General features: G+C 37.4%; 1 protein-coding gene across 1 annotated transcript; it reads left to right on the forward strand.

Moving 5' to 3' along the window:
- The first annotated feature begins 2100 nt into the window (after positions 1 to 2100).
- DIO2 (iodothyronine deiodinase 2) lies at positions 2101 to 22026 on the forward strand. Its single transcript, XM_015890540.3, has 2 exons — positions 2101 to 2940; positions 17315 to 22026. The coding sequence occupies exons 1-2, from the start codon at positions 2719 to 2721 to the stop codon at positions 17933 to 17935; spliced, it is 843 nt and encodes a 280-aa protein (XP_015746026.1). The 5' UTR covers positions 2101 to 2718; the 3' UTR covers positions 17936 to 22026.
- The last annotated feature ends 3189 nt before the right edge of the window (positions 22027 to 25215 follow it).

Genomic DNA, 25215 nt, shown 5'->3' on the forward strand with positions numbered 1-25215 from the left:
TAGAGCTATCTCTGAATCTCTCAGCTGTCTCAGTCTTCCTAGCCTTTATTTAATAGTGATTAATTGATTTTATTTAGATTGATGGATGGATGGTTTTTATATACCAAGTTGCTCAAGACAGCATATATAATTTTCCCCTATGAATTATTGTCACAACAATCCTGTATAGCATCTTAGAGTAACATAGTGACTGGTCTAGGGCTACCCAAAAGCTTTGCTGCAAAGAGATTAGCTTTAATCATTTGAGTGCATGAAGGGGCTGTTACACTAGAGTCGCTTGTCCAGTCGTCTTCTGATTGAGTGCCTTAACAGTACTGGAAATTAGGCATGCTTATTATTGCTTCTCCCCAATATCCATTTTTCCCATTATGTTCAATCAGTCACAATGTTAGTGGTTTGAGAGACAGGTATAGGAAGGGAGAGGCCCAGTTTAATTTGATAAAGTATGCCAATTCACTCTGATGTTGTTCTTTTGTCCTAGATTCCTCTTCAGTATCAGTTTGAAATTATATTTATTCAATTACGGCAAAAATATGTTTATTGAAATGTAATTTTCAAGAGGAAACATCTCACAAACACTTCTGGGAATTTGCAGTGATATTTGTGGTACTGAATGCAGTTTGTATTTTACGTTTAGTGTTTTGGTGAATTCTGATGCTTGATTCTTATCTAATCATATAGTATTCTGTTTTGTGAGTGAGTTTGGATTGGTTGGTACATGAGAATGGTTTATATTGTCCAAATCATAGTATCATAATGGATGTACATATCTAATTGCCTTTCAGTCCATTTCCCTGTTATGTAAAATAGGTAACAGTGGTAATCTTTTTTTTAAGTTAATGCACTTTCTGAGAATGTTATGCGGCTGCATGTGGAATAAAGCTACTTGTTTAGAATGCACAGCAGAACAGTCATAAGACAGTATAACAATATGCAGGTGTAAGAGATGAATGACGGAGGGAAAACTATGCCCAGTTGCGGTGCAGCATCCAGGGATGCAGGGGAGAGAAGAGGATTCATTCTACCTTTTTTATATGGGCTTAGCAAAAAGGCCATTCTATTGTTTCAGAGAAGAAGACAATTCACTGTAACAAATCCTTTGGGAGGTACTGTATGCTGGTGGAGCCAACTGTTATCTGACACTGTCAGATATCTAGAGCAGGTTTCCACAGCTACACTGAGGAGGACTTCACTAAGAGACTTTACCCTGATGCAAGGGAAGTACAAAATAATCTGAGTTCCACTGGTCATCTTTCCAGCATTGCACTATAGTTTTTTTTTTTTTTTTTTGAAGTAAAGAAGGAAACGGCCATGGTGGAAATAACTGGAGATAGGTTAAAAGGCCATATAATAGCCTTTGTGGCCCTTTTGAAGCATTAAATCTAGAAGGAATGATAATACTGCCTTTGAAATAAAGTGCTAGTCAGTGCTCAGTTTAAATTTGCTCTTCTTTTTCCTGTTCTTTTATTCTCTTTCACTTTAGCAGATGAAGTCAGACTGGGTGTTTCTTGTATTTCTTAAAATACCAAGAAGACAACAAAAGATATTTAAAACAGCTCACACTGATGTACTTGATAAATGTGGGAGGGAAACACACCAAAATGTGCCCTTTTCTAGGATGTATCAGTCCTTACACCTTCTTGGAAAATACAAAAGGGCAAAATAATAATGGGGAAACCATGAGAGAAAGAAAGAGAGGGAGAGGGAGAGGGAGAGAGAGAGAGAAATCCTAGACAATAGAACACCCTGTTTCTGTGTCACTCACTCTGTCATTTGAACATGTTTTCCCAAAGTTTGAAAGCATGTGTAAAAGACTGAAAAATGCTTATCTGAGGTATCTAGTTTGTGGATTTTTGTTTTTTGTTTGGAAACAACAAAGCAACATTCTTCCCTCCCCCTCCCTTCTTGTTCTTTAAAAAAGAGAGAGAGAGAGAGAGGGAGAGAAAGTTTTGAGAATTTTACTTTTCTATTCACTGTAGTTCTGGCCAAAGTAAAGCCCTCTTTTACATTGACGTCAAGATCTTTACTAAGATTAGGGTTTCATTTCTCTATTGCAGCAATTAGCCAGGGAATGTATAAAAGGCTTGAGGGAACCAAGCTAGGACTCCAGAGGAAAAGCACTTTGTACCACAGGCAGATAGCGAGAGGCAGAGAGACGGAAGAGTGGCAGGGAGAGAGGCTGAGCCGAGCCAGCCAGCAAGGAAGAGCAGAAAGTTTGTGTGCAGAGACTTTCCTCCAGAGCCCTCCCTTGACAGAAAAGAGTATTATTTCACCTGATAGCTCTGGTAATAAAAGAATGAGAAAACTACTTAAATAGGAGAAAATTAGAGGAAAGTTAGCCTGTTCCTTTTCAGTTTTAGAATTACAGGCAATTGGCAGCCTGGCTGTCTCTCTCTCTCTCTCTGTTTAGAGGACTGAAAAGGGCTTCTGGCTAAGTAAAAACAACAACAGTAGTTTGAGTTAGAGTTTCTGAAAAATTAAAAGCAGTTCAGGGTGGAAAAACGTTCATGTTGGCGTGGTGCTTTCCTTTTTCTTTTTTCTTTTTAAAGCGGCTCCACGGAAGTGAGAACTGAGCCAACTTTGCAAGAGAGCTAACGGAGCACGATGAATTTTTAAAAAGCCCCTTATATTTTATTACTTTTATTGTTGTTTTTCACGAGGGCACAGGGCATGAAAAGGGAACTCAAAGGAACCCTTTGAAGAACAAGAGCAAGCAAGATGGGTTTGTTAAGCATTGACCTGTTGATCACACTTCAGATCCTGCCGGTTTTTGTCTCCAACTGCCTTTTCCTTGCCCTCTATGACTCGGTGGTCCTCTTGAAGCACATGGTGCTTCTCCTGAGTCGCTCCAAGGCTGCACGTGGTGAATGGCGAAGGATGCTCACATCAGAGGGGTTGCGCTGCGTCTGGAATAGCTTTCTCCTAGATGCCTACAAGCAGGTAGGTTTGTGGACGGGGGGCTGAAGACCAAAAATCTGAAGAGAGACCTTGGTGTCCACTGCAGATAGGAAGGTGTTAGGATAACATGTGCATGAAGTTGATATAAAGTTTACTAGATGAACACAAGAATTCTAAATATTATGATCTTAAGCAATTAGCACAGAAAGTATTAAAAAGTTAGCCATCTAACTTTGGGCTAATTTATTCCAGTGTTGTTTTATTAAGAGATATACATTCATATTCTGATTTAGCTGCTTGGGTTTACTTATTCTGTTTTACAAAAACACTTTCTGTATTTGCCCACTTCCTGAGTAGTTAATAGCACTATATTAAGGTCTACACAGAAATTTAACTATCTGCACTATTGCATTCAATGGTGATTTTTCTTTGTGCCCTCCAAAAACCTCTTTTCTAGTGCACAAACACACACACAGAGTCAGTGGCAAATTCTCATGTCTTCTTTTTTGAATATAATGGTAAAATTTCGGTGAGTCCAGATATATGTAGAACTGCAGACTTAATAGACAAATAATCCCAATTTCTCATACTGCCAGCTATTAAAATTAATCAATCTATCAACCCTGAGAATATATTTTATTATCAGTATTTAAAATGGCTAGGCAGAATTGATAGGAAATCAATCTTCCCCACCTCATTGTGTCCATCTGCAAAATGGAAATAAAATAGCCATACCCTTTTTTTCTGGCCCAATTCCCATTTTGCAGATGGAAACAGTGAGGTGGGGAAGATCATTGTCAGCTGTGGAACTGATCCATATATCCATTGTGAGAAAGTGCAGACTCTCCTTGCATTTTGCAAGAGAAGCATAAAAATTTTCAGAACAGTATGTAAAAAGGTTTCCAATATTTGTGAGTAATAAACTAATTGGGTCATCCTCAAAAAACTTCACTGGGGGGAACTGCTCCTATTGACATCATTTTACAGCTTGGTATTTCCCCAGTTGCTGACAATTCGGAAAACTTAGTTTAAACTCCCAGAAAGATTTTTTTTTAAAAAAAACCCTGAAATGATGATGATGATGATGATGATGATGATGATGATGATGACGACGACAAAATCATCATCAGTCAATTGCAAAAGGCATCTTTACTTGGAACAGCTTACATCCTGCAATGATATCTTTAACACCATCAAACAACAACATCTGCCTATCCCAGGTGGATAAAAATGCCAAATCCTGTCTAAATATCTGGCTGACTGGGCAACCAACCATAATAAACACTCATCTTTCAGCTAGTGTGAACATTCCATACAGAATTTGAATACAAAATTCAAAGAAGCTTTTATTATGCTGCTTGAAGTAGATACAGTAAGTCCAACCTTTTCCTGACCATAGGTGAGAAGACACTTGCTTTTCACTGGTGTCAAATGTTCTTCCTATTTCTGCCAAAAAAGGTTATTCAAGAGATTCTTCCATTCTAGCCTTTTCTGTGGCATAAGGGAACTCTTGCACCATGGAGAGCTCCCATGGTAGTATCAGGAGTAAACTGGAGAGAGTCTTAGGTGCCAGGGATAACTCTCTTCACATATTTCCCCATGATAGGTAAAATTATTCTTGAATAGAATAGCTCTCACAATGCTCAATAGATGTTTCAAGATATAGTAAACATTTTTAAATTGTACTTAATAGTTTACTCTTCTGGGTAATCCAGCGGTAGAAACTATTTTGCCAGAACATCATTGGTATCTTGAAGTTTGAGAATATAGCATATTGAAACTCTTTCACTGCAGAATTTATACATAAGTAGAACTGTAATGCAGTCTTTCTACAAGGCAGTAGTGTATAGGTGGACTTATATAGTACTGTATACAGTAGTGATCATTGTCTCCAGATTTCAGCCTGCTACTTTGCACAGCTTTCTTTCTGGTACCAAAAAAGGGCCTGAGATGTTAACGTTTGGTGGATTCACTAGGCTGATATTTTTTTCCCAACCAATGGAAAGTATTGGTGTTAAAAAAAATGTTCCAGAGAAGCAGATTTTATGAATATTTAAAACTGCAAACATATGGATTTATTTGGGGACATTTTAATATCTTGACCTATATTAAAATTTTGCCTGGAATAGTAAAAAAAAAAAAAAAAAACTTGCAAAAACAATATTTGTCTCATTTGAAGAAGTACATATTAATCCTGGTTGCTTTCAACTATGCACTTGAGCTGAAGTACTACTACGAGTATCAGGTGCTCAGAAGAATTGAGATATGCAAAATATCATAATGGCTCTAATGACACACCCTGTAAAATATATTTTGTATTCCTGAATCCCTTCCCAAAAGTAGCCTAGATTTCCTGAATGGTAACAGCTCCAACAAGCAAATAAGCAAGCAAATATTTTTCCCACAGGCAAATAATGGCATCCTCACCATTATGTTATTAAGAATCTTCTGTTCAGTTCTTCAAGTCTTCCTGCTCCTGCTCTGTAATATATTAATAAGCACCTGTTGGCCAATGTATTATTTGAAGTTTTTTTGTACATCTGAAATTTCCAAGCATGTTACCAAGAAATAATTATGTAAACAGTATTTTGATTAGTACCCAACTCTGATACACAGATGAACGTATGCAAATTGTTTTTCTTGGAAGTTTGCATATTCTAAATCAATCTATGCCTCCCATTCAATTTTTGTCTCCTGATTTATTTTTTCTTCTCCCACAAAGGGTAACAATTTCTACAGCAGACACAAAAATATTAGTCACAGAAGTATTAAGAGGTGTGGTGTTTTTGAAGGTCATACTTTTCTGCAAGATTCTTATGGGAGAACAAAGCATAAAGGTCTATACTAGACAAGATGAGCAAAGTGTAATTTAATAACTCCCAGGATGTTTCTCTAAAAAAGAACATACATATTGCAAAGGCATTGCTATATTTTCCTTATAGCCTAGAGCAATAAGGAGAAAGAAGGATGATGTGCTGATCTGCCTGAATCTCATTTTCATAAATAGTGCTTCCATTTTCTACTCAACTGCATCACTAATGAGTTTGAGTAAAGCCCAGCTAACCTATTCCACAGTCACTATAGTCAGGCTATTCAACTGCCCATCAGGAAAAAAATGGCTGTGTTTCCACTGCTAATGGCAGCAGAAAACCAAGCATCTGTTTTCAGACAGCCAATAGATCATGCTGATTAGCTGGCCAGTGGGAGAAGCCACTGGAGCTTCCTCTGGCTCTACAGAATTTCTGCAGCTGATAGTTTCTTGCAGCCAGAGGTACAAGTTGTCCTTCCCAGCTCCGGTCTAATGAAATATGCAACAACCTATGGCAAAACTACTATGAGCTGGGACATTTGGTAATCCAGATGGGATCATCTTCCTTACTAAAGGCCAGGTACCCAGTCTTCAAATATTCTTACACTTGATATGGAAGTGATGGTGAGAATTTTCTATCAGGCTAAGGTAGCTTGACAATTGCTATCCTATCTAGAGAAAACTGACTTAGCCACAGTGATATATGTATTTGTAATGTCTAGGTAAGGTTACTGTGAAATGATAAATAATGAACTGTTCTTAAAGTGAGTTCAAAAGCTACAACTGGCAGTAAGAATGTTTGTGGGTGCTAATTACCCAGATTTTATTATGCCTATTCAGCAGTGGTTATATTGGGGACCTCTTTGCCTCCAGGCCTAACGTAAAATGCTGGTTTTGGCTTTCAAAATGTAAATTATTTTAGACCACGTATATTGAAAGACAGACTGAATTTATTTCAGCCCCTGGAAACATTAAAATTGGTATCAATTATCATATTGTTTGGTCCATCCATGAAATCTCTTAGGCTGGTGGACATACAAAACAGAGCTTCTTCTGTGGTGGCCCTGCACCTTAGGAATTCTTTCCCCATCACTGCAATCTTTATAAAAATAACAGTTCTATTCGGTTTTGCATTTTAAACTTCGTAACAAAATGCTTAGCTACTGCTATATTTTGTTCATTTGTTTATCAGCTTGTCAATTGCCTTGTGAGAGCAGTGTGCCAAGAAAGAAAGGCTAAAAGCTTTAAAATAAATCAATATATTATACAACTCATTTTACACTGGAGCTTCCTAGAAGGTAAGAATGTGATTCAGACTAACATGGTAGAATAACAAAGCAACTAACCGAGTGGAAGCCCAGACTATATTGAGAGATGGGTAATTAACATTGCACTAATACCAGTTCTGACTTAAGCACTTATCTCTTCTTTTCCCTTCTCTTCAGCAGGTTATCCCTGCAAGGAGCAGAAACAGGCAACTTAGTTGTGTTGTTAGAAAGCTGGCACTGTGGACAATGTCTGTTAGGAGCCATGTTATATTTAAAATTCAAAGGAAAAGAAGTTTAATTAATGGGCTAATACAATATGGAGCAATTTGTTGCTTAAGCTGCTATTTACAGATTTTGTTTCATTCAACAGAGTTATCAATGATTCCCTCCTATTACTCAATTTTTCTCTTTCAGGTATTTTTATCCAGCTTTAGTAAGTACTTTCTACATAGCTGTTGAACTTTGCTTTCCATTCTGAACACCTGCCAGGTTCAGTGTTTTTCTTTTTCTTTTTTCTTTTCCTTGTACTGTCCCCTCCTTATCATTTGAAAAGCAGCCTCAGGAGGCAAGTACATCCTGTGTTGCATAGAGAGGTTCTTTATAACGAGGCTAATTATCATAATGAGGGTTAATGGAGCTAGGGTTTATCACACTGGGTCACTTTACATTATAGAAGAAGAGTTCAAAGAAAGGGCTTGTTTCTGAGGGCACCTCATACTCTTGCTCCAAAAGATCCTGAATTATTGCAGGGTGCCATCAGGATGGAGAAGGCAGCTGCATCGATCATATATTATGAAAACATTATCCTTCCTCCCAGCCATTGCATATGTGTAAGGTATCCACAACTGTCATCAGTTCTACAGATCATCCAATACAGACTTAGTGCCACCATGTTTGACCTGTATGTAACGTACATGTGTAGAAGTTATACAAACAATATACAAGTCATTGCTGGTCTTTTGTGGGGGGTGAGGGTGGGGGAATGTTGCCCTATTCATTAAGCTGTGCTTCAGCCTTGCCTGGAATCTCATTTTATGAACTCCAGGAAAAAAGACAGGAGTAACATACAGCCAAAATTCATTTTCATGTGGTCTATCATTTCATGATTGTATAAAAAGCATGGCACATATAGGTGTTCAGTTTTGTAACACTTGCAAAGCAGATGTCTTATGCTAAGATTCAGTTGAAGGTTAGAAAATAAAAGTCTGTGTTGAATCTTTATTTTAATTCCCATGGATAGGAGATGGAGAGGATCTGATCCTTAATAGCCAGAAAGGGAAATGCAAGGAATCCAAAGGTTCATGTAACATACAGTATAATGAAATTTCCTTTCATTGATCATCAGATCTGTATGATGTTTCATGAAGTCCCAAAGATAATTTTTTTTCTGCTCCTTTGCAAAGAAAGAGTCACTCAGGCTTAAGTTGGAGTAGAATAAATATGAAAGAGGAATTTTTCTGGATCAGACTAAAAGCCTATCTATTCCAGCACCCTATTTGATCAGGGATCTCTGGGAAATCCACAAAAAAAGTAGGAAGCCAAAGCTCTCTGCCTCTGTTATTTCCCAGCAACTAGTAGTTCAGAGAAACACAAATAGGAAAATAGGAAGTTGACTATACTATATTCCATATAGGGCAACATGACATTGAAAAGGTGACTTTCTAGTTGAAAATAGAAGTACAGTAGCAGGAATCGATGATTTTCTGTACGCAAAACATCTGCTGTAATAATATTAGCCCATCTACACCACAACTTTGCATTGATTTGGGATCAGTATCATGCCACTGTGGTCCTATGCCAATGTTTGGCAGTAGAGTCCATTAATTTCTGGCTCAGTGGTACTGCAAAGGGCCATAGTAAACAACGAATCATTGCAAATCATTGTAGCAGTAACCCAGGAACTTGAGAGTGGGCAGTTCCTCATTGGTAGGAACTCTCTCATCATCCAGACGTTCAAGTTCCTTTCCCTACTTCCTTTGAGATTAAGGTGCCATGACACCTCACCACTCTTTCACCAAAGTGTTTTTTTTTTTAAGAGAAAAGGCTCAGCTTTGCACTTCTACTATATTTATTAATTTGCTGTGAAATCAAATGTTGGATGAGTTGAAGATGGGACTATGAGTGCTGGCTAGATGCCATTTTTTTTATGGTCCCTTATTAATCAGCTAGATGGAGCACTGATCAACTTATCCAGAAAGTATGGTGTTTCTCTAAGTTATTTGTTCGTTAAATTTATAGCCTACCTTTTATTCAGGTATTCAAGGAACTATACATAAAGCTGTCTCCCCCACCCCCCCATTTCCCCCCACAGCAACAGGTAGATTGGGCTGGGAAAGTGTGACTGACCCAAATTCACCAGGCGAACTTCCATGGATGATGGTGGAGTTGAACCTAGCTCTCCCTCTTACAAGTCCAACTCATTAATGACTATACCACACTGGCAATGTTGAGGACATTTTGGGTCACTGAAAATATGTTTCTGAGGATTTGGGAAGTAAAAATGGTAGCTATGTGGCAGTGTCTAAATTATAGTTTTATTCTAAGGACCAGAGCCAGGAGGTCAGGAAACCCGATGCAGCTGGGTGAGGAGAAGGTGCAGTATATACAGTCTTTGTTTATGTATGATTAAAGGGTACTATGGCTGTTCTTACAGGTTTTCATGGTTACTGAAAGCCCTATAATGATTGAGGATGCCACAAACAATTCCTGAGGTCAGAGCCAGAAATGCTAGTTCAGAGTCTCCTTAACACAAGGCCAAGTTGACCAAAGTCTCATCTTCATAGATCAGGAATTGAATCATTCTGTCTGCTGTTCTCAAGGTACAAAGAAGCCTTTTACTGAAATTTAACCTAAAGGGTTAAATTAAGTCAGTGAAAGGTTGCAGCATAAATTTAGTTAAATGGGTATACTTTTTTTCCTCATGGTTTGTAAGGTTTCCCAGATTCAGTGTATGGGTGTACCCTGTATTTCAGATTAGGGCATTCTTAGGAGAAAAATATCTGAAGGCCTAGAAGACCATAAAACTTTTGCTTATCAGGTATGTGTGGCGTAGAGAAAACATTTATGCCTAGAAACAGCTTTCTGGAAATCTACTTTCCTCAGATCGTCTCTTCTTAGGTGGTAGCTGGAGTAGCTATTCAATATGCTTACTGTCTCATTGCAGAAGAGAAACCCAGTAACCAAGAGCAATTGCCCTGGGCTGGAACATCACCAGCCAACACAAACTGTCAAAGGGCAACTCTTGTCACAGGCTGGTGATATGTGTCAAGAGTTTGGTTGGAGGTTAGACGTGGGAAAGCCATCCTGTTTTTCCAGTCTAATTTAGCAGAGCCCTTACCTCTCTCAGATTTAACTGCTACTTTCAGAAAAGCCTTAGTCCCTGGAACTCAGAAGTATTTAAGGAACAGTAAAAAAAAAAAAAATGAAACAAAAAACAAAACAAAAAAACAGTAAATTATTCCAAAAGTTGGGGGTGGGGGTAGATGGGAGGATTTCAGCTGTCAATAATAGCCTTGTAGAACTTCTCCTCCATGCAACTCTTTGTGTGTGTGTGTGTGTGTGTGTGTGTGTGTAAATGGAATGCAAAGCATTTCAGTGCCTTAAGTTGATATATGATCATAAGCATGAATTCACATAGGGTTCTGTGTAAGTTTCTGTCTCTGATTTGGAAAGTTCTTGTCAGAATCCAAGTCTGAGGAACAGCTCTTGCTTACTTCTGTTCATGACTTGTTTATTGGAGAGGATGTCTTTGCAATACTTTTCCAAATGACATCTCACTAAATCTTACTAATATGAAATATGATGGTATATAGCATCACTGTAGAGGCAATATGTATAAAGACAGAGGAAATATTGTAAGGAATAGTGGACGGGATTCTTTGTAAGATGTTGTTTGTTTGACATACCAGTCAGAGATATTTTGGCAGGCTTCTAGGGCAGTGGAACATAGCCTTTTAGCTTATACCCATCTGCTTTCATTGTCTTTATTTATTTTGGCCTGGAGTTCAAGGAAGTGTCTTTCTTTGCATTTCAAAGCAATGTGAGAATCTTATGAAAGAAACTCTCTATTTTAACAAAAAAACTCTTATCCAATAGTTCAAAGTCCAAAATAGCCATACAGTATTGGATGCTTAATCAGAAACAGTGGTTAATGTCTCCAAAGATGACATTCAGAGCTATGTACAATTTATATTAATCTCAGTAGAATATTCAGGCACAGATATTCACAAACTGTTTCTGAAAAACAAAACCTCAGATTTTTCTCATGTTACTTTGAGGTAGACTGGGATCAGTTTATGTAATCTCAGATAATCCACAACTTGCTTGAGTTTCTTTGATATTGTTCTTGACAAAGTAATATATTTCCTAAATTGAGAATGACAGCGCCCATTTCAAATTATTTTTGGCTGAAATAAGAATTTGACCTATGAATAAGCTAATGATTATATTTAAGTCAGGGATCAGAAACTTGAAGCCCCAATGCAACATAACTTTTGAAATTCCTCCAAGCAAATTTCAGTCAGTTACCAAAAGCAGTAGAAAGGTTTCCCATCATTTTGAAGCAGAAAGAATTCAAAAACTGGTAAGAAGATTCTGAGATAGGCTTAACTTTATTTCAATGCTCCTAAACTATGTTTACAAACTTCATTACCTTCCTACACTTTAGCCCTCACCATTTATAAAAACATTAGGTGCAGCCCTGGCCATTAAAACTTCCCATCTCTGATTTGAGTTAAGAACATTCTGGGTCTTCATAAAACCTTTTGCTCATCCAGATGAAGCATAAGAAGCTTTGACATTCAGCAGCACTATGTGGCTACCATAAGGAATAATTTGAGCCTCTGGGAGGTATCAGTTGAGAGATGTAGTGATTCTAGCCTCTGGTAAATGAAGAGAAGAATTCTTATTCTTCATGAATGGACAACAGGCAAGGAGATGTCATTTAGGAAGAAGTATATTTTCACTCGTAGCTTCCAGCAGCTGTCTGTTAAGGGGTGTGGCTTTCCAGGAACTGTATATAATGAATAGGGCCACTGAAGAGCGTAGCAAAATTGTGGGTCCTGTCAGAGGAAAAAGCAACACAATAGTAGCTATGAACTGTTCTCATGCCAGTGGCTGTAAAAATTTGGATGAATCATTGTGAAATGACAGGCTTCTAAGAACTTGGATGTCTGTGAATGGAATGAAATAAAAGAGCAAATCTTCAAACGTTTTTGACTGCTCAAAGGAATTCTGTATATAACCCTAATATATTATGTCTGTGTTTAAGTGGTTGGTGCCTGAGCCTGTTGATTATTTGGCAACATCTCTTTTCTGCAAGGAATTGACGCAGCCTGACAAAGCTCAGCAGTCTAACCCACATGGAGAACTTGAAAAGACTTATGGTTCCTCCTTCAATAGGGATGAAAATCATGTAAAGGCTGGGATGATTTGTTCATGGATGCTACAGTGGCAAATTCTAATTCCAGGCAATGATTTATGAATAAGTCTCTTTTCTCCCTGTCTTTGACACCTCCTTTTTCACTTGGCCTGCATAAACAATGCCAATCATGGTCTTGCTACTGAATATAACTTTAAAACGGTGTTCCTTAGACTTAGAGTATTAAATAAAACTGCAGATTGAACTGTATTTACAAAGCAACTTTTATCTAGTAGAGCTTTCTCTTTCTCCAGACGTTGCCCCAATGAATCATTACCGGGGCATGGCAGTGGTCTAGGCAGCCAAACTATCTGTTGATCTGAATGTTTTATTTGAGCTGGTCCTGAGACACACAGATGATAGTGTGACTTCCTGAGATGTGTAATTGGCTTATGGAATTCACTGCCACTAGATCTAATGATGTTTAGATGTCTGTAAAAAAAAAAAAAAATGACAAGAAATTTAACAGAAGCTCTCAGTATAAGCTACACATTTGTCCCAATGTATTTTAAAACAATGTAAGGAACAGTTCACCTTGTAGCAGTGAACTCAATAAATCATTTGTGCATTCATCCTTTTCATTGGACAATCCTCAGTGGAGTGAAGGAGAGAGGTAGAAGAAAACATGGATAACTTGGATTGCTGCTTTCAGTTCAATAGAGGTAGCTATGGAAGAGCAACTTCCTATCTTCCTTATGGAGGAGAACTAGGTGAGATAAAAAACTGTAGCCCAGCTTTGACAGCAGCCTCCACAGTAGACACACTATGTGGCCAGCTTGTTAGAAGAAAAGTCCATGGTTATAGGAAAGGAAAGCTGGAGGCAGAGATATTGCGTGTGAGTGAAATTTCCTGGGTTTGCTTCTCAGAACAGCTCTCTTGCCTGCCTTTGTCTGTAATTTCAAAAGAAGTTTGGCAGAGAAATAATTTTAATTTATTTATTTATTTTGGATGACATTTCACTGTGGTGCGTTGTAGGTATTTTTCCAAGAGCTAATTCCACTCTCTTCAGTAATGAATTACAACAACAAAGAAACCAAACAGCCCCACGAAGTGGATGTCAATCCCATCCCTCAACCTGCTAGAATAAAGATGACCTTTGGGAATGTTACAGCTTCATCAAGACCAATTAGCAGGAGATGCAGCCAGTTGTGTCTAAGCATTAACTACTAGTCAGGATTGGCTTTTTTGGAGTGGCTAATGCTAGCACAGAACAAGGCACCGACCTAATTATTCTGTTGCAAGAGCAGAGGAAGCCTTGTGAATGTTTGCTTGGCAAGCTTGTCTCATTAAGGACAAATTTTCCAAACACAACAGCAAAAAAATTAATATGATAGATAACCTGTGGCCATGAGATTTCTTTTGCTGATGTGGGAAACTCAGTGATGCTACCCATATCAGGGGATGTCTTGGTTATTTTCCAGATATGTGATGACGTGAAAACAATATTATTTGTTTCCCAAGTTATCCGTGATCCCTTGGTTGGAAGGCACTTGTTAAAGATTCCTTTGTTAGAACATAATTAAACCAATGTCTTGCCACCAAGACAATTTGATACTTGAAAGAACAAATGATAGTAAAGTTCCTAGGATACAGTGTTCTTTCCTTGCCCTTCTTCTTCCAAATTTTAAGTTCTATTTTTTTTAAGAATGACATTAAATATTGCTGAGTGAAATCTTCAAAATGGAAGTACTATCATATTGATCTTGCTTTCTATAATTTAGAAATAACAAACAGGAAGCCACAACTGACATAACTAGTTGTATATGTAATAACCGTGGGAAAAGTCTGGTTTTGATTGCATGGAGTGGTATATTGTAGTAGACATACATGATCTAGAAGTGAAGAAGAATACAGTTTCCCTCTATCCAGTGGCTGTTTGTGTGAATAAACCCTAAATTTCTCAAAATCACAATTTCTGATTAAAGTTGAAAGATTAACTTGTAATTAGTATTAACAGAGGCTAGTAAAGATGTATAAGATTGAGCTAGAACAGAAAATTCTGGCTATTTCTAGTCATACTATGACTATTTCTAATCATACATACATAATAGAGTCACTACTTTCAGCTCCTTTTTATGTTTTTCATGTTTCAGAAATTCTTTTTGAAAAATCTTGTTTTATTCTGTTCTGACCGGTAGAAACTCACATTATTTTCATTCATACGTCTTGAGAAATGCACAAAATAAACAAGTTATTAAAGTGATTTCCCTTAGTAGAGATTTTCTTTTTAATTTCAAGTTAAAGGAATGCCTAGGCCCTAATGCAACCTTGGGCCATAGAAGCTCACAGGGTGACTTTGGGCCAATCATTTTTCTTTAGCCCAAAATCACTAAAGCTGTGGGGAAAAACAGGAGGAGGGGCCTACTGTATATATGCCACTTTGAACAAAAAGCTGGATAGAAATCAATCAACTAATCAAAGATATGTTCAACTTCAATAGCTATGCCAGAGCACAGAACTGAATTTCATATGAATAAATATATCCTTATTTTAGGATGGCCATATATGTGCTACACAAAAGAGGAAATGCATCAATATTCTAATTAGCAAGTTGGTTATGTGTGGGCTGAATGATATGTCTATTAGGTGGATTCACAGCTGGTTTGCAAAGTATACTTAAAAATGTTTGTCACATCCTCATCAAACTAGAGGGAGGTTTTAAATAAGATGCCACAGAGTTCAGTCCTGGACCAGATACTTTCTACCAGTTTTATTAATGACTTGAATGACAAGGTGGAGAAAATGCTTATTAAATTTGGCTATGACACATAATTGGATAGGATAATTAAAATCCTTGAAGAGATATGAAATTCAAATTGATCTTGATAGAACTGCAAAAATGGACCGAAAAAAACAGACCAAAATTTAATGGAAAAAAATGTGAAGTTTTTTAATCTAGGAAAAAGAAATCAATGCACAATAATAAGATCAAGAATAGATGGCTTGGCAACAGTCTATGTCCAAATGACCTTGAGATTTTAGATGATCATAACCTGAATGTGAGTCAGCAGAGTAATGTGTCTGTTAAGTAAATAAATAACTGACAACATTCTAGGCTGCATCAATACAAGTATAATCTATGAATCATGGGAAGCAATCACCCTATTCTATTCTGAATTAGTCAGACTCCACCTCATCTCCTCAGTCCAGTTTTGAGGACTGCACTTAAGAAGGATTCAAATTACAATGGGACCAAAGAAAGGCAAATGGAATGACTGGAGGATTAGAAACTTAACCCTAGGGGGAGAAATTGAAGAAATGAGAATGTTTAGCCTTGAGAAAACTAAGGGAATTCATGATAGCAGTCCTAAATGAAAAGAGTAGGCCACATCCTCTTTTCTGTAATCCCATTAAAAATTATTAAAGACCAATTCTAACTGACAGGACCGCTTGTGAATGTTCAATATTTTTGCATAAATATGGCCTAAAATGTGATCTGTTCTCCATGCGAGTCCTAAAAGAGAATCCAGTTAAACAATTGGGTCAAAACATTAATCTTGTTCATTTTTATATACTCTTATATACCTACTATAATGTGGAATGCTCTATACCACTACAGTTTATTCACTGAGGAAAATGATTTGTACATGATCTGCCTGATAGCTGACTGGTGGAATCCAAATGCTTTGGAAATAGCTTTGTAACCTTTTCCAGCCAAGTAAGCATCAAGGACTGTTTTTTGGAGGTCCTCAGAAATCTCTTTTGTTCATACCATGACACACTTCCACATATATAAATTAAATGAATGAATAAATAAAATACCTGTATTGTGAAGATCAGACTTTGATAATGAATGTCCAGAATTCTGTTCTTTAAATAAGGCAGGACCTCCCACACTCACACCTGATTATCATCCCATTGATTCTAATTTCCCATTCAAATGAACTGATAATCCTGGAAGTTTACATACAATAATTTTGCCACACACAAATATGTAGCTTTGGATAATTTTCCTCAATGAATGGAACAAGATGGCATTATCTCCCTACAAAAGTACATGTGCATTCATGCTCCCAACCAATATATCTCTAATATGACCACTAACATTTCTTATATATCTATCCACCTCTAATGTGATTGCAAGCATACATTTATTGACACTGGGCTATGAAAATGAGTTTCAGTTTCTAGTGAAAATTTTATAAAATTGTACAGTTTTTAAAAATATACAGTTGTTGAAGATATTTTTTAAAAGAAATATGTTCTAAATAGTGGATTTTTTAAAAAAAGAAAATGGCCAAGAAATGAAAGCATTTGCCAATTATACAGCTTGGCCATATTAGACTTACTATTTAAAAAGACTGATTCTTAATGTTATATTGATATTAGTATCTTTTTCTGTCACAGCATAGTAGAATGGTTGTCATATAACAAATGGAAGAGAGGAAATGCATACTAGAATTTGCTTCTGAATGGGCTCAGTAATTTAGGAGTTATCATTATAGGTAGGCTTTGACTTATGACCATAAATGGGACTAGAACTTCCATTGCTAAGTGATGTGGTGGTTAAATGAGTCACACTCAATTTTATAACTTTTTGCCATGGCCGTTAAGTGAATCACCAAGGTCATTAAGTGAATCACATGGTCGTTAAGCAAATCCAGCTTCCCCCATTGACTTTGCTTGTTGGAAGCCCCCTGGGAAGGTTGCAAATGGCAATCACGTGACCCTGGAATGCTGCAACTGTCATAAATACATGCTGGTTCCCAAGCATCCAAATTTTGATCACGTGACCACAGAGACAGTCATAAGTGTGAGGACCGGTCATAAGTTACTTTTTTCAATGCTGTTGTAACTTTGAATAGTTGTTAAATGAATGGATGTAAGTCGAGGATTATGTATTTGTTTAGTAAGGGGAACAATGCAAGATAAATGGCAGCAAGTCATAATAACTGATTATATTTTTGTTTTAATCACTAGGTGAAATTGGGTGGAGAAGCTCCTAATTCCAATGTCATTCACATACCTAATGGCACTGCTGAAAGCAGCAGCAGCTGCAGATGGAAAAGCTCCATGGGAAAGTATGGTACTGAATGCCACCTCTTGGACTTTGCCAAATCAGAGCGCCCACTTGTAATCAACTTTGGGTCAGCTACCTGACCTCCCTTCACAAACCAGCTGTCTGCCTTTGGCAAGCTGGTGGAAGAGTTCTCTAGTGTGGCTGACTTTCTGTTAGTCTACATTGATGAGGCTCACCCATCAGATGGCTGGGCTGCTCCTGGTATCTCATCTTCATTTGAAGTCAAGAAACATAGGAACCAAGAAGATAGATGTGCTGCTGCTCACCAGCTTCTAAAAAAGTTTTCTTTGCCACCACAGTGCCAGATAGTGGCTGACTGCATGGACAACAATGCCAATGTGGCCTATGGAGTCTCCTTTGAGCGTGTATGCATTGTACAAAGACAAAAAATTGCCTACCTGGGGGGAAAAGGCCCTTTTTTCTACAATCTTCAAGAGGTTCGACTTTGGCTGGAGCAAAACTTCAGGAAGAGATGAAATCCAAATTTACCAGATGAGAAGTCAAGAGGACTGCCCCTTTAAAATAATGCAAAAAGGATCCAAGTTGCATTCCTGTTTTGAATAGGATTTTTCTGCCTTTTGGGACAAAACAGGCCTAGTGAAAAGGTTAAATGGACAAACTGGTTATAAAACAACAATGAATTCCCAGTAGCTCTCCCAAAAAGGAGCTAAGAAAAGATTTTTCCTTTTATAGAATAAGACTGGTGAGATTTTTGTGCCATGAGGCGGTAGAAGCACCCAAAACCATTGTTTCCAGAAAGTTTATGGAGAATGATATATTGTCCCCTGAGATAAAAGTCTATCACTTTGTCCTTCAGAGTTTGTCCTGCTAAATTCCATCATAGCATGTTCAGAATCTGAAGCTTGCCAGTGTCATGAAATAAATATTTCAGTTTGTTGCAGAGAGGTACCATTTGGTAGATACTACAAATTTCAGCATCTACTACAAATTGGATAGCTAATTGCCTTCTTAATTGCTGAAAATAAGAACTGGTATTCACTCTGCTAAAACTTTTTTTTTTTGCAATATAGTACAGCTGCAATTCTGAAATCTTTTACTTTGATTCTAGCTCTTTCAGTGCTTCAAAGACAAAGAATTCTGTGAGAGCAGTTTATACCCTAACTCTGCATTGCATGATTAGGCTGAAATATCTCCTAGCAACAGTCATCATGGAAGTTGCATAGGCTGTTCTGAATCTTAGTTTATATCCCCCAAAATGAAATTCTTAATAATTTTGAAGCAGTGAAGGCTGTTGTGTATTGGACCAATTCAGACAATGTAGCTCAAATGGATTTCTACTGTTTATTGTCTATAAAAGAAATAATTTATGTTGAAAAACTTATCTAAATCAACTAACAGTTTCTTCTGCCTGCCCAAAACCCAAGTCTCAGAATATTTTGCTATGAAAGATCAGTATTAGACTTATTATGTTTGAGCCTGGATATATCCAGGACAGTTGTGCAATCAGATCTGTAATCTATTTCTCATATCCAATTGTTATAACTATTTTGTGAAAAGCATGCTTCAGCAAACATCAGTTATCGCAATAAAATTAGTTTGTGCTTTCTGCCAGCATAAACTAATTTTTGGAAACAAGCTCTTCAGGTGAAAAACATAACACTTGATGTATTTTCTTCCAACTTAAACTAGCCTTTAAGGTGCATCTCATGGCAATCTCATTTCTCATTTTTAATCTGTCACACCATCTGAAAAAAACAAGGATTTCAGAGGCTGGAATACCACTTGTTAGTCTTTATCCTTTGCTGATTCCACATGATGTTTTCAATTGGGTGGATCATTACAAGCAAAAAAAGTGGTTGTGATCTTGGAAGCAGCATGTTCTGGTACTTTTGTATTGGATCACATAAGGAAGAATCATGAGAACGTTATGATTACCTTGCTCTTACATTCTTTCTGCACTGAGGCAACCTCTGAGCAGTGTATTGTAAGATTATCTCTGTGTAAGAAAAAAAAATTGTGTGTAACACAACCTTTGGGGAACAGAGAGGGGGGAAAGATAGGGCAGAGAAAGCAAATTATATGCAAGAGCCAGGGAGTTGTGACAGGCCCTATATTAGCTCTTCAGACATTGGGAGAGATTCTGTTTGTGTGTGTGAGAGAGAGAGGGAGAGAGGGAGAGAGAGAGAGGGAGAGAGAGAGTGTATTCACAAATACCCAGGGTCATATCCAATAAAGAAACAAACTTGTTTTATGTTTGACCTGGATGAATAGGACGGAAACTATCAGGTTTACTTGCCTTTTTTTTTACAAAGTCAACAAAAGTACAGTTAAGATTAGGTGTTAGTGTATATTATAAGATTTAAACATTTTTTTTTTATTGAATTTGAAAACAATGCAACAGGTGTATTTTTCTGTGAGATTAAAGAAGAAAGAATGGAGAGGGGATGACATACCACTTTACTTTATTGGGATTGAAATTTCATTCATAAATTAATGTGGTTGGCTTGATGCAATTCTTTTCTCTTTGCCCTTCTACCATAAAAACCTGCAATTAGCTTTTAGCCATGTTAATTTAGCATGAAACAGATTTCAGTTTTAGGACTGATAAACTGCAGAGCGGTAGAAAGCCAATTCCTTTGTCCAGTTTCCATTTTTCAAAAAATAACTTCCCCCTAAAGTTTAATTTTGGCCTCATGGGTATTGTTCTTCTCCCTCTTTGCCTCTCTCCCTCCCCCCACCCATAAAAAGGGTGGCAAAAACAGAGGGATTTTTTAATGAAATAACTGGGATGTTTGAGTCTGGAAGAGGAAAATGAAGTGAAATGGTTTTGAGAGGAAGACTGGGCGGTATTTTCCTGGAAAGTCTTCTGTACAAAATGCACTGAAATAAGTACAGTGTGCAGAGTTGCCCTGTTAGCACAATGGACCCATTTGCCCATTTTCATTCAAAGTACATAAAGATTGTGAAAGAAAAGAGACGGGGTAAAAGTCCTTTTCTGACAACAAAACTCATGGGGGGTGGGGGGAAGAAAGCAATAAAAAGCAATTAAATTCCACAAAGGCTTACAATTCCTTTAAGTTTTCATTGCCTCCTTATAGAACCATTGGGTCAATCTGAATTGTTTTGATATTGGCCAATAATTCTCCTACTGCACAAGACATTTTTAGAATGTGTCTCTTCATCGAAGGGATACAAACTTGACAGTCAGGTGTGAATGCTATTTTTTCTATGTCCACCTTCTTTCTTTCCCTCTCTTTTACAGACATGCAGCACATGGGCACACAGTTATAGAGAAAGGATGTCAGAGGAGTTGAGGATGAATGTACTAAAAAGCTGGCAGATGGAGGATGAGGAGATGGCATACGCTGTTACAGTTTGAAAAATTAAAGGACTTGGTGAAGGTACAGAGGCAGACAGTTGCAGGGAATAAGTGCTTCTTTAATTTAGGGTGGGGATCATTGCTAAAGTATGAAACAAGCAATAATTAATATAAATGAAATGCTCATTTTTTCAAACAGTAACCTGTTGGCAGGGATGTGAAACATATTTCTTAACAAATGATTTCAGTGGCATTCTTTAAAAAATGATCTTCCAATGAACAGATTCCCCTAATATTTCTCTTAAATTGTTTTTGTGTCTCCCTACTTTACCCTTATAACTTATAATTATATTTATCAATTGAAGGCCTTATTTCTACTTATGTTCATTTAGTAGTTAGGCACACAGATTCTATGTGATTTACAGTTTGGGACTGCCATCTATTCTACTTAATATAGTATTCTGCCTCAGACAGCCTTTGTGAGTTAAGGGGATCCTGTTTATGGCTCAGTCCAGAACAATCATTGTGCTGATGAAGAGGTTTCCCCCTACTGTCTAATAATAATTAACTTTCAAACCAGAATGGCAATTTAGAGCTTGAACTGAGTTTATTTGTTAGCATTGTCAAAGGCTTTCACGGCCGGCATACGATGGCTGGTGTGGGTCTTCCGGGCTGTGTGGCCGTGTTCTTGAAGTTTTGTTTCCTAACGTTTCACCAGCACCAGGAGAGAACTGCTCCTGTCTGTGCTCCTGCACTCTGAAGATGCCGGTCACAGGTGCTGGCAAAACGTTAGGAAACAAAACTTCAAGAACACGGCCACACAGCCCGGAAGACCCACACCAGCCATTTTATTTGTTAGTCTTCAAGGTGCCATAAGACTCCTGGTTGCTTCTAGAATCCCATTCTATGCATGTTTGCTGTGTTCATTGACCTTGCACTTACACATCTCAAAATGACAAGCACCTTCTCAGATCAATTGATACAGCAGTCTGTAAAAACCACAATTATTTATTTGATTACATCTAAATTAACTAGTTTATAGAACATTTTCACCTTTTTAAGGAAAAGGAGACATTTAGTGCACATCTTATTTTTCCACTGATTTATGCCATCATAACCTTTTTATTTTTCACTTAAGTCATTCCATGTTTTGAATAATTATTCAAATTATTCCATTTCTTGTTTTCATAAATGCTTTCTTTTCAAAAGTGGGATGGAATTCAAATAAGCAAAGCAAAACAAAAACACAATTTTGGATGGAGACGAAAATTGGTTTACTTTGTAATGCTCTTCTTCATATTCATTTTCTGTTGCATGGATTTTTTTTTTTTTTAGCATTGCAAAACTATTTTTGTCAAACCTTCCTCCACCTCCGCACTTTATTTCTCTTTTATATCTCTAAGAGAGAAAGACCAAAACATTTTGTTTGATGGCTGAAACATGCCTTAACTCACAGGACGGACTGAAAATGACTAACCTTTAACACAATCTGGCACATTTAAAGTCATACAGCAATTTTACATGGTCCATCAATCAGCACAATAATCGTGAAAAAGATACATTTGTCCTAGCACTTCCTCTTCTTCCCTCCCCTCTGAAAAAGAAAAGGAAAAAGATCAAGAGAAGAATATATTTCTATCCCAGACAAAACTGTCAGTGAAGGAGAATACATTTTAATTTTTGTGACATCCTAATTATAGTTCCCTCCATTTTATTCAGAGTTGATCTTGTAAAACAATATTATTTCATTGTCTTGCAAGAAATGGTTTTGGAATTTATAGGCAATTTCTGACCATAAAGGACAGAAATACTGCAGTTTTAGATTCACATTGAAAATAGCATCTCTTGGATTATCAGGACTTTAAAATAAAATAAACAGCCATCAAGCTTTAGATGTACATTTTAAATGTTTCTGAAACAACATATTCATAAGCAGGATATGTATAGAATGGATTTCCTACATTTCATTTCATTATTTAAAGAACCTCCCAGAGATCCGTATGGGATTTACCTTCATCTCATTAAAAAAGGTAACTCTGAGATATGAATGCTGCTTGTATTTTGGAAGAATTCATTGTCAGGGAATATACTTTTCAGCTCTTCTATGTTGAGAATCAGGCAAAAGCAATAACTTGAAAAAATTCATGCAAAGCTACAAGTTTGCACTCAAAGTATGCACTGAGCCTGGCCAATCTTTAAAAGGTCAGTGTAATCCAAGGGGATTTAGGTCTTTTCCCACCCTCAGTGATGTATTTTCCTCTGGCCTCAAGACAGGAGGAAAACATGCTGCTTTGCAAAAATCACTGTCCCCATACCTCCAAAACGAGATGCTACCCTCACATATGGCTGTGGAGGCTGCTGTGGGGAAAACATGGAGATAAGAGCAGGCACAGGAAAGAGGAGAGGAGCAGGGAAGGTGAAAGGATCCCTGTCTCCTTAGGATTTTTTCCTCTCTAGCAAGTGGAGATTACAGGTAGGAACATCAACCTTCTGGAATGCCTTCCAGGTCACTATTCCAATCCAAGCTGAAAAAAGAAAATGTGGGCTGATGGAAGGTTCTGTTCTCTCCAGCAGCCACAGTAGACATGGCCATGGAAGCACAAAGCCTTGTGCTTGGATGAGACAGGACAGTCCTGTAGTGGACCTATTGGAGCCATGAAAGTTGTCAACTTCTCTCAGGCTCCTCCTGTAAAAATCAGAATACTCACTTGGGAGATTGCATTGCATTTTCCAGTGGAAAACATCACTTTTCTGCCAAATCACTGATCCAGTTTCAGCCTGCTTCAGTCTCAGGCTGGTACCAAGATGGAGATTCCATTGTGAGAACATGTCCTCAACATACAGTTAGCAGGCCATCTTAGTGTAGAGGCAAGGAAGATGTGTGGATGAGGCCTCAGTCTTATTAGAACAGTCTGACTTGGTATCAAGTATGATCAGTGCCAGATCCAAACCATTCTACACAATGGAGCGATCAGTCTTAGATGCCACTTAGGACACTAGCTCTGTTTTGTCTTATATTTTGAGCTCTGTGAAAAACAGATTTCATGCATCCTAACATTAGAATAGCAGTATAGTTTGCTTATATTTTACACTTATGACAAGGCACATCAGCGAATCAGATCCATACTGTTTTTTAAAAGTAAAATATACTATAAATGTGTGAGAAGGCTTAAGGTGAGATCACTTATATGAAGGGTTTATGGTAAAGTATACTTTTGTGAGCTTATTTGGTGTTCTGTGTGATCTTTTGTGTTGACAGATGTTGGCTTTAGATCTTTAAAACCTGCATTCAATAATATAACCAAAGCAATAAGAGACATATCAGGTAGGGAATACAGGCCAGTCATATTCACTTCTATACCATACTCAACTCAGAACCCATATTGACCAAACTTTGGCTGGACCCAAGACTTGGTCTGCAAAGATGAGAAGTTTGGATGAAGCAGAGATGCTGGTGTTTTCATGAAGACCACTAACAAAAGAGTACCATGCTCAGTTGGTGATCAGATGCTTCTATACTGGCATTTCTCTTTTCTTTTTCTATCTCTGGCTTTAGAAATTGGGATGTATTTGAGATCCATTTAATATGAGTCCTGAGTCAATATGGTGGAGAACATTTGTTTATGAGTATGCATGTTTTATTCTTAAATGTCATAAATACTCTCTGTAGAAGAATGAGCAAAAACATGTTACAATATTGGTGCTGTGTGGACCATGTACTTTATAGAACTGTTTTTTTCTCCTTGTATTTTAATAAAAGTGGAAGAAAAACAATAACTCTCTCTCTCTCTTTTTAAAATTATTGTAGCAGGTGTGTTATTCAAGACAAAGGTGAAAACAGCGAATGTCCACTTTAGATTGTGCAGGTTTTGTAGTAGCCTGATTTCTAGTGACTCAAAAGTGGTATTATAAATTTATTTAATGTAAATGAAAAAAGAAAATATAATAAGTAGGTGAAGCCCAATTCATTCAGAGTTAATCATCAAGGCTGCAGCCATAGTGGGTAAAATGATAGTGGGGGAGGGCTTCAGATGTCTCCTTATCAAGGGATAGAGGGGGATGAAGGAGGCAGAACAGGGGATGATACAAAAAATACATAATAATATATTTTAGGCTACTCAATCCTCCCCTAGTCTAGTATTATGAAGAAGGTCTAGGAGCATCCGTCACCGCCACCACTGTTTTCACTATCTATGATGCCTTTGGGCCTGATCCCTAATGTAACATGGAGGACTCCAAGGCATTTGAGATGGTAATAGCAGCAACTATCTGGTCTGAAATTCTGTGCAATGCCAGAGCATAAAATGTTGTTGTTATTAAACAGGAAGTTCAGTATCGGTTGCTTGGGCCTACCATAATGCATACTGACACCAAGTCCATTAAGTTTTCAGCCTCATTGATTTCACTGGGAGAGATTTAAGCACATATTTAATACTCCAATTGTGACCAATAAGGCATAAAATATTTTAAATTGGATGAATCATGATATCCAGCATGGGTTACTTTTAAAAAACATGCAGT

Source organism: Python bivittatus, unplaced genomic scaffold (genome assembly GCF_059951505.1).
Source record: "Python bivittatus isolate LINGU-HERP-01145 unplaced genomic scaffold, Pbiv_v1 ctg000480_np1212, whole genome shotgun sequence".
NCBI classification, from domain to species: Eukaryota; Metazoa; Chordata; class Lepidosauria; order Squamata; family Pythonidae; genus Python; species Python bivittatus.